Source organism: Chlorocebus sabaeus, chromosome 6 (genome assembly GCF_047675955.1).
Source record: "Chlorocebus sabaeus isolate Y175 chromosome 6, mChlSab1.0.hap1, whole genome shotgun sequence".
Classification (NCBI taxonomy): domain Eukaryota; kingdom Metazoa; phylum Chordata; class Mammalia; order Primates; family Cercopithecidae; genus Chlorocebus; species Chlorocebus sabaeus.
Window position 1 is genome coordinate 44,737,375 of NC_132909.1, and position 13,857 is coordinate 44,751,231.

At 53.1% G+C, this 13,857-nt stretch overlaps 1 protein-coding gene across 1 annotated transcript; it reads left to right on the forward strand.

The window, feature by feature from the left end:
* The first annotated feature begins 1,504 nt into the window (after positions 1 to 1,504).
* On the forward strand, positions 1,505 to 7,355 carry CIST1 (colon, intestine and stomach enriched 1). The gene is made up of 4 exons (XM_007995783.3): positions 1,505 to 1,854; positions 4,876 to 5,280; positions 6,921 to 7,081; positions 7,217 to 7,355. The coding sequence occupies exons 1-4, from the start codon at positions 1,767 to 1,769 to the stop codon at positions 7,262 to 7,264; spliced, it is 702 nt and encodes a 233-aa protein (XP_007993974.1). The 5' UTR covers positions 1,505 to 1,766; the 3' UTR covers positions 7,265 to 7,355.
* The last annotated feature ends 6,502 nt before the right edge of the window (positions 7,356 to 13,857 follow it).

A 13,857-nucleotide genomic window follows, 5' to 3' on the forward strand; every position in this document is an offset into this window, starting at 1 on the left:
TAGATCTTGGGTAATGTGTTCTGGGTTAATGGAAGTGGCTTGGGGATAGTGGGGGAATCTGGAGCATCCCAGAGGGAAGAGAACTCTAAAGTTTCCAACCATGCAATATGCATCTGGGGTGTGTGGCCAGGATGAGGACCTCAAGTCTTTCCTGGAGGTCAGGGGCCACCAATGTGGTCTCAGCTGTGCCCCTGCCATTTCCACCTACAGGTAGTGGGGTGGTGTCCAGCCCGTCCCAGATGGAAACTGTCCCCAGTGCGCTCTAGAAATGTGTCTGGGACCTGGCCCAGAGCACCCACTTCGAGTCCCTCACCCCTAAAAAAATCCTACGGGATTGCTGGGTGCCGTGGCTCATGCTTGTAATCCCAGCACTTTGGGAAACCAAGACGGGTGGATCACCTGAGGTCGGGAGTTAGCGATCAGCCTGGCCAACATGGTAAAACCCCATCTCTACTAAAAAAAAAAAAAAAAAAAAAAAAAAAGGCCAGGCACGGTGGCTCACACCTGTAATCCCAGCACTTTGGGAGGCCGAGGCGGGTGGATCACTTGAGGTCAGAAGTTCGAGACCAGTCTGACCAACATGGAGAAACCCCATCTCTACTAAAAATACAAAATTAGCCAGTCGTGATGGCACATGCCTGTAATCCCAGCTACTCAGGAGGCTGAGGCAGGAGAATCACTTGGACCCAGGAGGCAGAGGTTGTGCCTAAGCCAAGATCGTGCCATTGCACTCCCGCCTGGACAACAAGAGCTAAACTCAGTCTCAAAAAAAAAATACAATTAGCCAGGCACGGGGGTGCATGCCTGTAATCGCAGCTACTTGGGAGGCGGAGGCGGGAGGTCCCTTGAATCCGGGAGTTCGAGGATGCAGTGAGCTGTGATTGTGCCACTGCACTCCAGCCTGGGCGATGGAGTGAGACCCTGTCTCTAAAAAAAAAAAAAAAAAGGGCACAGTGGCTCATGCCTGTAATCCCAGCAGTTTGGGAGGGAGGCTGAGTTGGGTGGATCACACTTGAGGTCAAGAGTTCGAGACCAGCCTGGCCAACCAATGTGATGAAACCCTGTCTCTACTAAAAAAATACAAAAACTAGCAGGGTGTGGTGGTGGACGCCTGTAATTCCAACTACTCAAGAGGCTGAGGCAGGACAATTACTTGAATCCGGGAGGCAGAGGTTGCAGTGAGTCAAGATTGCATCACTGCACTCCAGTCTGGGTGACAGAGCAAGACTCTGTCTCAAAAAAAAAAAAAAAAAAAAAAAAAAGAGAAAGAAATCCGTAATAGAAATGCTAGAAGGTTAGAAGGTTTCAGTCATGTCTCCAAAAGGCCCCAGTCTGGGTGAGACAGAGGACAGAGGAGGATAAGGATATCCCCAGCCCTGCGGGTTCAGGGACAGGAGGGAGGTGGGGGCAATAGAGGCTCCCAGAGGGAGCAACCTGGCAGGAGGAGGGCCGCTGTGGAGCCAGAAGCAGGGGGAAAGGGGACGTCAGGGGCAGGGGTCTTTAGTGGATGACTGGCTTTGAGAGCTTCCGGGCTGTCATGTTTAGAAGGGGTGGAGTCCAGGTGAAGAGGGCAAGAACCACACCCCAGGGGAACAGGAGCTCCCCAGGGAGGTCCCACACCCTGAAGCCCCACCTACACCTTGCCCCTGCACAGCCCCGCACTCCGCCAGCAGGGAGCGCACGCCCAGGTGCAAGGAGCTGGCACCTGGGCACACGCCTGGCCACACACCTGTGCAGAGCCGGTGGCAGGCCCTCCCGGCACAGGAATGGCGCGCCCCCAGCTGCCGCCACTTCTGCTTTTGGTGCTGGTGCTGCTACTAAAATCTAATGAGAATGACACTACTCCCTCCACAGGTAAGAGCTGGTAAAAGGGAGGCTTAGCTTCCAGAAAGCAGAAGGGTGGGGGTGGGGGACTCACAGCCCAGTCACACACCTGGCTTCTGGACCCCTCCCTCAGGCCACGCTGGTCCGCCAGCACTCCGGGGAAGGCTGGCCTTTCCCCCAGAAACAAATGGAGCAGCTGTGAGGACAGATGAGGCACCGCTGCTCCCAAGCCCTGGGGCTGTGGGTTCTGCAACTCCAGTGAGCCCTGAACCGGCTGGAGGCTACAGACGGCGTCACACCTACTTTGAGGCTCCTTTTCAAATCTATTCCTTTGAGCCTATCTGCAAAGGGAGAATGGCGAAGACCTCAGGGCCATGGGTGTTCCAGGGAACAGGGACTCACTTCCTGGTCATCAAACATCTGTGGTTCCCATGAGAAGTTCTTCTGGATGTCTGACTTAATTCCCTCTTGCTGTGCTATAAGACACTGCCTAGGGTGGAGGGGAGGAGCCTTGAACTTCTTGCATTCCCTTTTTCTGCCCTTTACCTGCCACTGTGTCGTCACTCTCTCTGACTGCTGTCCTACCCCTCAGACCTGTAATAGCAGAGCAGAGGCCACCATGGCGGAAATGCTCATTGTAGGGAACGGTTTCATTCAGAAGGCACCACTTGTATTCCCATTTCACAGCTCAGGAAACTGAGGCTCAGTCCAGCTTGTCCCAGACTCAGATTAGAACTGGTTGACTTGGCTCATGTGAGCCTCCCAGTCTAGGAGTCTCTGGGAAAAGCAAACACCCAGCACAGTGCCTAGAAACAGCTTTATTTTTACCTTCTGGTCAACTCTTCAGGAGCTCACCAGTGCCTACTCAGTGCCAGGCACTCAGCAGGGCTTGTGTCCTCCAACTCTTCCTTTTTTAAGTCCACAGCTTTTCCTCAGTTCACTAAGCACTCAGTTCCCCAGAATTCTGACTTGGCTTGCGGTCCACTATGGCCTCTGAATCTTCTTCATTTCAGCAGAAACAGAGGACGAAGTTCCTTGAGGGGCCTTCTGCCCACCTCCCCAGTCACCTCAGGCCAGACCCTCTGCTATTCTGAGCCTCAGTTTCTCATCTGTCAAATGGGAATGAAGTCCAGCCGGAGTTCCATGCCTCTTCTAGACTCAGCTGTCATCCCCACAGGTCCTGGGGGGCTACACAGAGATCCGGGGAGGGCAGCATGTGGACCCAGCACCCTCTCAGGGCCAGTGTTGAGTGTTACTTCCGCATTTCTGCTGCCTGGGGTGAGTCAAGGAGGAAGCACCAAGTTTGGCCCAGAGCAGAGTGGATGGGTGGGGCAGAGAGTTGATGAATGAACTTGTACACACCTAAGAGGCCTAGATACCTGGAACTGGGTGCGAAGTCATTGTGGGAGGTGGTTCATGAACTATTTACCCGCCCTCAGCCTGGTCCCTGGACTCCATGCCTGGGATGGGATGGGAGCCAGGAAGTGGTTGGACTACCGTGCGGGAGGGTGGGTTCCAGAGACATGTTCCCAGTGCCTGTGTCTTTGTGTCTGCCATCAAAGTTGAGGTTAGCCTAGGGGTACCTGGGGAAAATTAGGGCTGATCCTCTCTGAGCTCATAGGTAGATCTTTATAGTTGAGTGTCACAGTATGCCCACTATGTTGCTATTCTATTGTGGTTTTTTTTTTTTTTTTTTGAGACGGAGTCTTGCTCTGTCACCCAGGCTGGAGTGCAGTGGTGCCATCTCCGCTCACTGAAAGCTCTGCCTCCTGAGTTCACTCCATTCTCCTGCCTCAGCCTCCCGAGTAGCTGGGACTACAGGCGCCCGCCACCACGCCCGGCTAATTTTGTATTTTTAGTAGAGACGAGGGTTTCACCGTGTTAGCCAGGATGGTCTTGATCTCCTGACCTTGTGATCTGCCCACCTCCCAGCGCCTTGTGGCCTCCCAAAGCGCTGGGATTACAGGTGTGAGCCACTGCACCTGGCCTTTTTTTTTTTTTTTTTTTTTTTTTAAAAAGAGATGGGGTCTTGCTCTGTTGCCCAGACTGGAGTTCAGTAGCATGATCATGGCTTACTGCAGCCTTGAACTGGACTCAAGCGATCCTCCTACTTCAACCTCCTGAGTAGCTGGGACTAGGCATGTACTACCATGCCTGGCTAATTTTTGTTTTATTTTTTTGTAGAGACAGGGTCTCGTTATGTCTCCCAGGCGGGAGTGCAGTGGTGCAATCATGGTGCACTACAGCCTTGAATTCCTGGGGTCAGGAGATCCTCCCGCCTCAGCCTCCCCAGTAGCTGGGAGCACCTGGCTTGTGTACACCCACTACGAACCTGACTGATGAACTGTCAGAGGCACCAACTCCACATGATTTCCATTTTACAGAAAAGAAAACTGAGTCCCAGAAAATGTAAAGGAGCTGCCCAGCGCTGCCTGGGATGCAGTCACTGCCCATATCCAAAGGGCTTCTAGAGCTCTGAGCCAAGAGGAACGCTGATCTGCACTTGAACCCGGGCTGTGGGACTTCAGACAAGGAGCATGAATTTGAGGGGGAGCCTCAGTTTCCCACTGAGCGCTCACATGGTGTCTTAAATCTTTCGGGTCTCCCTATGACCTGGGCAAATAAATGAATTAAAAATAAAAATAAAAAGACTGGGCACGATGGCTTATGCCTGTAATCCCAGCACTTTGGGAGGCCAAGGCAGGTGAATCACCTGAGTTCAGGAGTTCGAGACCAATCTGGCCAGCACAGTGAAACTAAAAATGCAAAAGGTAGCCAGGCGTGGAGGCTGAGGCAGGAGCATTGCTTGTACCCAGGAGGTGGAAGTTGCAGTGAGCCGAGATCGCGTCACTGCTCTCCAGTCTGGGTGACAGAGCGAGACTCCATCTCAAAAGAGAAAAAAGAAAAAAAGAGAGAGAGAGACTCGCTATGTTGCCCAGGCTGGTCTCTAATTCCTGGGTTCAAGTGATGCTCTCACCTTGACATCTCAAAGTGCTGGAATTACAGGCGTGAGCCACCGCGCCTGGCTTCCAATGATGTTTTTGTTTTCAGGTACGACCTCAGAGAACAGTATGGAGACATCATCTCTCAGCTCTCTGATTTCTTCTTCCTTCACCCACAACACCCTCAGTTCAGGGGAACCCCCCAAAACCTACTCCAGCCCCCTGAGTTTGGAGACAAGCTCCATGACCCACCTCAGCCCCTCAAGTTCAGGGGCAACCCCTACCATCCAGCCTAGCCCCGGTTCCACAGAGTCAAGGATGATTCCCTCGTCCCCACAACCAGAGACAACCACGCACCCTAGTTCTGGTTCCCCCAATGCAGAGCTCACCCCCTCTTCCCATTCCACCCTCCCCAGTTCCGAATCCCTGACCCCGCACTGGAGCCCCACTTCCCACAGCCCCGGAACGGAGCCCCTGACCTCCACTGACCAGACCTTGGAGCCCCCTGGCCCAGGTAAGTATTAAGAGATTTGGGTGTTTGTAGGGAGGTGGCGGGTGTAACAGACTGCAGTTTGGGAACTGACCACTAGGGGGAGGTACAGCCCCGATAATGTTCTAGGAAGGGCTTGCTGTCTCTGCTCCATTGTCTAAAGTCCTTCATGCTATGCGCATTTATTAAGTGCCTAGTGTATGTCGGGGCTGGGCACGCAGCGATGGGCAAAGAGAGAAACTAATATTTGCTGTGGTGGGGAGACAGGTTATACATTATGTGTTTGGGCCTGGGCAAAATAGCAGGACTTTGTCTCTACAAAAAATCTCTAAGAATGGCCGGGCGTGGTGGCTGACGCCCGTAATCCCAACACTTTGGGAGGCCAAGGGGGGTATATCACGAGGTCAAGAGTTCAAGACTAGCCTGGCTTGGTGAAACCCCGACTCTACTAAAACTACAAAAATTAGCCAGGCGCGGTGGCAGACGCCTGTAGTCTCAGCTACTCGGGAGGTTGAGGCAGGAGAATCACTTGAATTCAGGCGGCAGAGGTTGCAGTGAGCTGAAATCGCTCCACTGCACTCTAGCCTGGGCTGCAGAGCGAGACTCCGTCTCAATAAATAAATAAATAAATAAATAAATAAATATAAAAACAAACAAATAAATAAATGGCTTGGCGTGGTGGCTCACATCTGTAATCCCAGCACTTTGGGAGACCAAGGTGGACGGATCACCTGAGGTCAGGATTTCAAGACCAGCCTGGCCAACATGGTGAAACTCCATTTCTACTAAAAATACAAAAATTAGCCAGGCATGGTGGCGGGTGCCTGTAATCCAGGCTACTTGGGAGGCTGAGGCAGGAAAATTGTTTGAACCCAGGAGATGGAGATTGGAGTGAGCCGACATTGCACCACTGCACTCCATCCTGGGAGACAGAGCAAGACTCCGTCTTGGAGGGGGGAAAAAAAAAAACAAAAAAAACCTCCATCTCAAAAATAAATAAATAAATAAATAAATAAATAAATAAATAAATAAATAAAATAAAATAAAATTTAAAAATTAGGCTGGGCTCAGTGGCTCACACGTGTAATTCCAGCACTTTGGGAGGCTGAGGCAGAAGGATCACCTGAGTCAATGAGTTCGAGACCAGCCTGGGCAACATAGCAAAACCTCATCTCTACTAAATATACAAAAATTAGCTGGGTGTGGTGGCACACACTTGTAGTCTCAGCTCCTGGGAGGCTGAGGTAGGAGGATCACTAGATCCTGGGAGATGGAAGTTGCAGTACGCTGAGATAACGCCACTGCACTCCAGCCTGTGTGACAGAGCAAGACCCTGTCTCAATTAAAAAAAAAAAAAAAAAAGATTGGTCAGGCATGGTGGTGCATGCCTGTAATCCTTGCTACTCGGGAGGCTGAGGTGGGAGTATCACTTGAGCCCAGGAGATCGAGGCTGCAGTGAGCTGTGATCGCACTACTGCACTCCAACCTGAGTGACAGAGTGAGACCCTGTCTCTAAAATAAATGATTTAAAAGTGGCAGCCTCAACTGGAGAGGGAAGAGAGTTCAGCTTTCTGAGAACAGATTTAAAAGGCTCTGGGCCCTGGTGGGTGTCTTAGGCTTGGGGGCAATAGGGCCCAGGGCTGACTCTGAGCTCCTTCCCACAGCTCCAGGTGACACTGGGCCCCCTGAGTTACACAGGAACCCGGGTGTGGTGGTGGTCGTGTGTTTGCTGGTGTCTCTTTTGCTCATCGGGTCTGTGGTCACGGCTGTGAGGTTCTGTCACCGGGATGAGTCCACGTTTGAGAAGCTGGACGAGGTGTCCATGGTAAGGTAGGGGCTGGGCTGGGGGCTCAGCCCTGGGGCCAAGGTAGGGTTGGGGGAGCTGCCCTCCCAAGCAGGACCAGCCTGGGCTGCAGAGTCTGTTGGTGTCTGAATGCCTCCCTGTGTGTTCCTTCCTCAGGGATCCATGAATGACAGATTGTCCTTTGCCCACCACCTCCAGGAGTGAGCCCTGAGGAGCCAACAGAGATGCGAGCGTGGATGGGGCTGGGGTGCCTGGGGAGGAGCAGAACCTGAGAAAATAAACCCCCTACCATTCATCCGAGGCCTCCTGAGTTATGGATTCGTGTGACAAACATTAGCTGAGCACCTACTATGTGCTGGGCTCTGTACTGGAGTCACAGTGGGGACCATGTCTTTACTCTCAGGGGAGCCACAGACTCAAGGTGGGGACAGATAAGAATCAGCAGATCACTTGGCTGGGCGTGGTGGTTCACACCTGTATCCCAGCACTTTGGGAGGCTGAGGTGGGCAGATCTCTTGACCTCAGGAGTTTGAGACCAGCCTGGCTAACATGGTGAAACTCTGTCTCTACTAAAAATACAAAAATTAGCTGAGTATGGTGGCAGGTGCCTGTAATCCTAGCTACTCAGGAGGCTGAGGCAGAGAATCGCTTCAACCCAGGAGGCAGAGGTTGCAGTGAGCCGAGATCACCCCACTGCACTCCAGCCTGGGCAACAGAGCAAGACTCTATCTAAAAAAATAAAAAGAAAAAGAATCAGGAGATCACATGAGATCTTTGCAGGTGGCACGGAAGGCCATAGAGTCACAGACTGAGACTGTGGCCAAACCACAAGGGCTGCGGTGGCCAAACCACAAGGGTTGTGGTGTCTAGGTTTGCTGAGAAGGTAGGGAGGCCTCTTTGAGGAGGTAACTATTTTTTTTTCTTCGAGATAGGATCTTGCTCTGTTGCCCAGGCTGGAGTGCAATGGTGCAATCTTGGCTTACTGCAGCCTCAACCTCCCAGGCTCAAGTAATCCTCCTGCCTCAGCCTCCTGAGTAGCTGGGACTACACGGGGACAGTATGCCTGGCTAATTTAAAAAAAAAAAAATTGGGGCTGGGCGTGGTGGCTTATGCCTGTAATCCTAGTACTTTGGAAGGCCAAGGTAGGTGGATAATTTGAGGTCAGGAGTTCAAGACCAGCCTGGCCAACATGGTGAAACTCCATCTTTACTAAAAATACAAAAATTGGCTGGTGTGGTGGTGGGCGCCTGTAATCCCAGCTACTAGGGAGGATGAGGCAGGAGAATTGCTTGAGCCTGGGAGGCAGCGGTTGCGGTGAGCCGAGATTGCACCGCTGCACTTCAGTAGAGGCGACAGAGTAAGACTCTGTCTCAAAACAAACAAACAAAACTTGGAAGCTGGGCATGGTGGCTTACCACTGTAATCCCAGTACTTTGAGAAGCTGAGGTGGGCAAATTGCTTGACCTTGGTAGTTTGAGATCAGATAGGGCAATGTGGCAGAACTCCATCTCTTTCTCTTTTTTTCTTTCTTTTTCTTTTTTTTTTTTTTGAGATGGAGTCTCGCTGTCTCGCCCAGGCTGGAGTGCAATGGCGCGATCTCGGCTCACTGCAAGCTCTGCCTCCTGGGTTCACGCCATTTTCCTGCCTCAGCCTCCCAAGAAGCTGGGACTACAGGCGCCTGTCACCACACCCAGCTAATTTTTTTGTATTTTTAGTAGAGACGGGGTTTCACTGTGTTCGCCAGGATGGTCTCGATCTCCTGACCTCGTGATCCGCCTGCCTTGGCCTCCCAAAGTGTTGTGATTACAGGCGTGAGCCACCGCGCCCGGCCTCTTTTTTTCTTTTTTGAGACAGTTTCCCTCTGTCACCTAGGCTGGAGTGCAGTAGTGCAATCTTGGCTCACTGTAGCCTCTGACTCCTGGGTTCAAGCCATTCTTTTTTTTTTTTTTTTTTTTTTTTTTTTTTTTTGAGACGGAGTCTCGCTCTGTCGCCCAGGCTGGAGTACAGTGGCGCAATCTCGGCTCACTGCAAGCTCCACCTCCCAGGTTCATGCCATTCTCCTGCCTCAGCCTCCCGAGTAGCTGGGACTACAGGCACCTGCCACCACTCCCGGCTAATTTTTTGTATTTTTTTTAGTAGAGACGGGGTTTCACCGTGGTCTCGATCTCCTGACCTTGTGATCCGCCCGTCTCAGCCTCCCAAAGTGCTGGGATTACAGGCGTGGGCCACCATGCCCGGCCTTTTTTTTTTTTTTTTTTTTTTTTGAGACGGAGTCTTGCTCTGTCACCCGGGCTGGAGTGCAGTGGCCAGATCTCAGCTCACTGCAAGCTCCGCCTCCCGGGTTCACGCCATTCTCCTGCCTCAGCCTCCCGAGTAGCTGGGACTACAGGCGCCCGCCACCTCGCCCGGCTAGTTTTTGTATTTTTTAGTAGAGACGGGGTTTCACCGTGTTAGCCAGGATGGTCTCGATCTCCTGACCTCATGATCCGCCCGTCTCGGCCTCCCAAAGTGCTGGGATTACAGGCTTGAGCCACCGTGCCCGGCCACCCGGCCTTTTTTTCTTTTTTTTTTTAATGAGACGGAGTCTCACTCTTGTTGCCCACACTGGAGTGCAGTGGCGCGATCTCGGCTCACTGCAACCTCTGCCTCCCGGGTTCAAACGGTTCTCCTGCCTCAGCCTCCCAAGTAGCTGGGATTACAGGCGCCTGCCACCACACCCAGCTAATTTTTTTGTATTTTTAGTAGAAACAGGGTTTCACCATGTTGGTCAGGCTGGTCTCAAACTCCAGACCTCAGGTGACCCACCCACCTTGGCCTCCCAAAGTGCTGGGATTACAGGCATGAGCCACAGCGCCTGGCCCCAAGTCATTCTTGTGCCTCAGCCTCCTGAGTAGCTGGGACTACAGGTATGCGCCACCATGCCCAGTTAATTTTTGTATTTTTACTGTATTAGCCAGGCTAATATGGTAACGAGGTCTTGAACTCCTGGCCTCAAGTGATTCACCCATCTCAGCCTCCCAAAGTGTTGGGATTACAGGCGTGAGCCACTGTGCCCACGCCCTGTCCAGACTTTTTTATCAGAAGGGGGACACAGAGGCTCAGTGCTGGGTGTCAGTTGTGTGCCTTGTCCTGGGAGGTGCCCCCAAGCCGTCTCCCCGACTCCAGCCTGGAGCTGCCCCTGAAATGGACATTCAGAGAGGCCACGGGGTCCAGGTCACCCAGTACAGAGGGGCAAACGCTGGCTTGAGGCTGGGTCATGCTTTGATATCTTTGGAGGGGAGACGCTGTTGGGGCCTCCTGGGCAGCTGGCGATGCTGGGGAAACATTAACTCACAGCAGCTCTGGAGGCCAACAGTCCCACACATCAGCCCCTTTCCCCTGGCCACAGCCCCTCCCACCTCCCACCCCACCCATCACCCTCCTGGGGGCCCCATTTCTAGCTGCATCTGCAGCCCCAACAGTTTGTGGATAGGGGGTCAACCAGAGAGGGTCTTTGGTCTGCCTTGGGCGGCACAGTGCAGTGGGCAGCTTTTCTGGAGCCCCCAAGCTCCCTAGGCTACACTCCATGGGCTCTGCTTGGAAGCACATATACTAGACCCTAAGTTGATAAAATCCCCCCATTCCCAGAGCTGCTGGTCCCCTACCACCGTCTTCCTTTGCGCACCCCTCGCCATCATATGCAAACACATGAACAATTAAACTTAACACCTCTCAGGCGGGGCGCGGTGGCTCACACCTGTAATTCCAGCACTTTGGAAGGCTGAGGCGGGTAGATCACAAGGTCAGGAGTTCGAGACCAGCCTGACCAACATGGTGAAACCCCATCTCTACTAAAAAAAAAAAAAATACAAAAATTATCTAAGCGTGGTGGCGGGCACCTGTAATCTCAGCTACTCAGGAGGCTGAGGCAGGAGAATTGCGTGAACCTGGGAGGCAGAGCTTGCAGTCAGCCAAGATCGTGCCACTGCACTCCAGCCTGGGTGACAGAGTGAGACTCTGTCTCAAAATAAATAAATAAATAAAAATAAATAAATAAACTTAACACCTCTCACCCAGCCTCCTCACTCCTACGCCTCCCTTCCCTCCTTTCCCGCCTCCTTCCTCTGCCCGCCCCCACCCCTCCCCCTCCACACCCGGTCACCCTCTTGGCCACTCTCTCTTGCCCCATCAGGCCCTCTTGGACACTCTGCCCTCCACCCACTGGGAGCCTCACCCAGGGAAAGTGTGTGGGTTATGTCCTGGCCTGGTGCCCAGACAGTTAAGGGGCTCCACTGAGTGGGTGTTGGGGGAGCCCTGGGCCTCTCTCTCGGCCAGGTCAGGTTCTCTTCTCCTTCCCTCACTCCCTGGGAGGTCATGGCACCCAGGCAGGACTCTGCAGTGGTGGTGAGTGCCAGACCTGCCTGGGCCTCGTGGAGCAAGCTTACGTGAGCTTGAGGGGTCTCAGGAGAGGGGGCGGGGTCTCGTAATCCCCCTGAAGCCATCAGAGCTGCTCTGGGAGTTGAATGTGTCTCCCATGGGTCTGGGGCTGGGAGACCTTGTTTCGCCGGTCCTGATGCCCCGACCCAGGCTGCTGAACCTGAACAGGTGTGGGGAGGGGCTTTGGGTACCTGGCTGCTGTCCCTGGATAGGGATCGATGCAAGGTCGGGGTGGGTTCCTCACGCTGGTGCCTGGTGCCTGTGTGGTCCATGCCGCCTTGATTTAATGTCCTTGGGATTCAAGGGAGGGTGCAGAGAGTGTGGGAGGGAGCTCCTGTCTAGGGGAGCTAGACTAGGGGATGTCCCACAGGGCCGTACTTGACTCTCAGGGGTCTGGAGGTCTCACAACCATCTCCGCAGGGCCAGAGACGCCAGCAGCATGAGGCACAGCCGGACAGCACTCTCCTTTCTGCTGAGCAAGGTGAGTAGTGGGTAGGGGTGGCCCAGGCCATGGGGGAGGAGATCCCAGAGACCCACTACTCAGAAACACCCAGAGCTGGCCAGGCGCGGTGGCTCACACCTGCAATCCTAGCACTTTGGGAGACTGAGGCAGGCAGATAACTTGAGGTCAGGAGTTCAAGACCAACCTGACCAACGTGGAGAAACCCCATCTCTGCTAGACATACAGAAAGATTAGCCGGGCATGGTGGCTTATGCCTGTAGTCCAGCTACTGGGAGGCTGAGGCAGGAGAATCGCTTGAACCTGGGAGGTGAAGGTTGTAGTGAGCCAAGATCGTGCCACTGCACTCCAGCCTGGGAGACAGAGCAAGACTCCGTCCCATGCCCCCACCCCACCAAAAAAGGAAACATGTAGAGCTGCTTGGGGACCAACTCACAGGGGCCCACTGAAGCCCAGAGAGGCCACCAGGGAATTGGGGACCCGATCCAAGTGTCCAGCCCAGCGCTGTGGCCACTGCTTTTGGGAGCAGGAGACCCCTTGTCCCTAGACATAAGGTTTTGACTCACCCAAGCAAAAGGGACCTGGCTACCCCCAGGCCAGGGCGGTGGGTTATGAGGCCACAACTTCGGATCACAGCCAATGCCCCCATTCTGGGAAACTGAGCCAAGAGGAAAACCCTGCAGGGGCTGGATTCAAATTCCAGGTCTGTCACCTGAGTGGCTGGTAACCTCTCTAGGACTCAGTGGTTTCTGTTGTTGTTATTTTGTTTTGTTTTTTAGACAGGGTCTCACTCTGTCGCCCAGGCTGGAGTGCGGTGATGTGATCTCTGCTCTCTGCAACCTCCGCTTCCCGGGTTTAAGTGATTCTCCTCCCTCAGCTTCCTGAGTAGCTGGAGTTACAGGCACAAGTCTCCACGCCCAGCTGATTTTTGTAGTTTTAGTAGAGACGGGTTTCTCCATGTTGGCTAGGCTGGTCTTGAACCCCTGACCTTAAGTGATCCACCCGCCTCGGCCTCCCAAAGTGCTGGGATTATAGGCATAAGCCACCACACCTGGCCAGAACTCAGCGCTTTTTTGTGTTAAAAAACTGGGCTAACATTGTGTGGAATGAGGATGCTCAGGGTGAGCCTCAGGTAGGGCAGGCAAGGCTGCATATGCCTTAATGTTTATTTATCCACACTCCAGCCATCTGCAGAAGAGGAGAGGAAAAGGGTAGTCTGGGCACGGTGGCTCACACCTGTAATCTCAGTGCTTTGGGAGGCTGAGGCAGGTGGATCACTTGAGCCCAGGAGTTCAAGACCATCCTAGGTAACATAGTAAGCCCGTATCTCTACAAAAAAAAAAAAAAGAAAGAAAGAAAGAAAGAAAAAAAAAAATTAGCCAGGCATGGTGGTGTATGCCTGAGGTCCCAGTTACTTGGGAGGCTGAGGTAGGAGGACTGTTTGAGCATGGGAGGTCGAGGCTGCAGTGAACTGTGATCACGCCACTGCACTCCAGCCTGGGAGACTAAATGAGATCCTGTCTCAAAAAAAAAAAAAAAAAAAAAAAAAAAAAAAAGGCCAGATGGAGTGGCTCATGCCTGTAATCCCAGCACTTTGGGAGGCCGAGGCAGGCGGACTGGCAGATTGCTTGAGGTCGGGAGTTTGAGACCAGCCTGGCCAACATAGCGAAACCGCATCTCTACTAAAAGTACAAAACTTAGCCAGGTGTGGTAGCAGGTGCCTGCAATCCCAGCTACTCAGGAGGCTGAGGCAGGAGAATTGCTTGAACCTGGGAGGCAGAGGAAGCGACAGGCCCCAAAATGACAGGGCTCATGAGACAGATGTTAAGCCAAGAAAAAAGAGAAAATGTGGGGGTGGGTGAGGGTTCATGAGACTGCCCAGGCTGGGCAGGAAGGACTTCTCTGGGGAGTTGACATTTTA

Coding starts and splice junctions, on each gene's coding strand:
- CIST1 (XM_007995783.3), top strand. CDS start 1,767: ATGGCGCGCCCCCAGCTGCCGCCACTTCTGCTTTTGGTGCTGGTGCTG. Junction 1,855..4,875: donor TGACACTACTCCCTCCACAG/GTAAGAGCTGGT, acceptor TTTTGTTTTCAG/GTACGACCTCAGAGAACAGT. Junction 7,082..7,216: donor AGCTGGACGAGGTGTCCATG/GTAAGGTAGGGG, acceptor TTCCTTCCTCAG/GGATCCATGAATGACAGATT.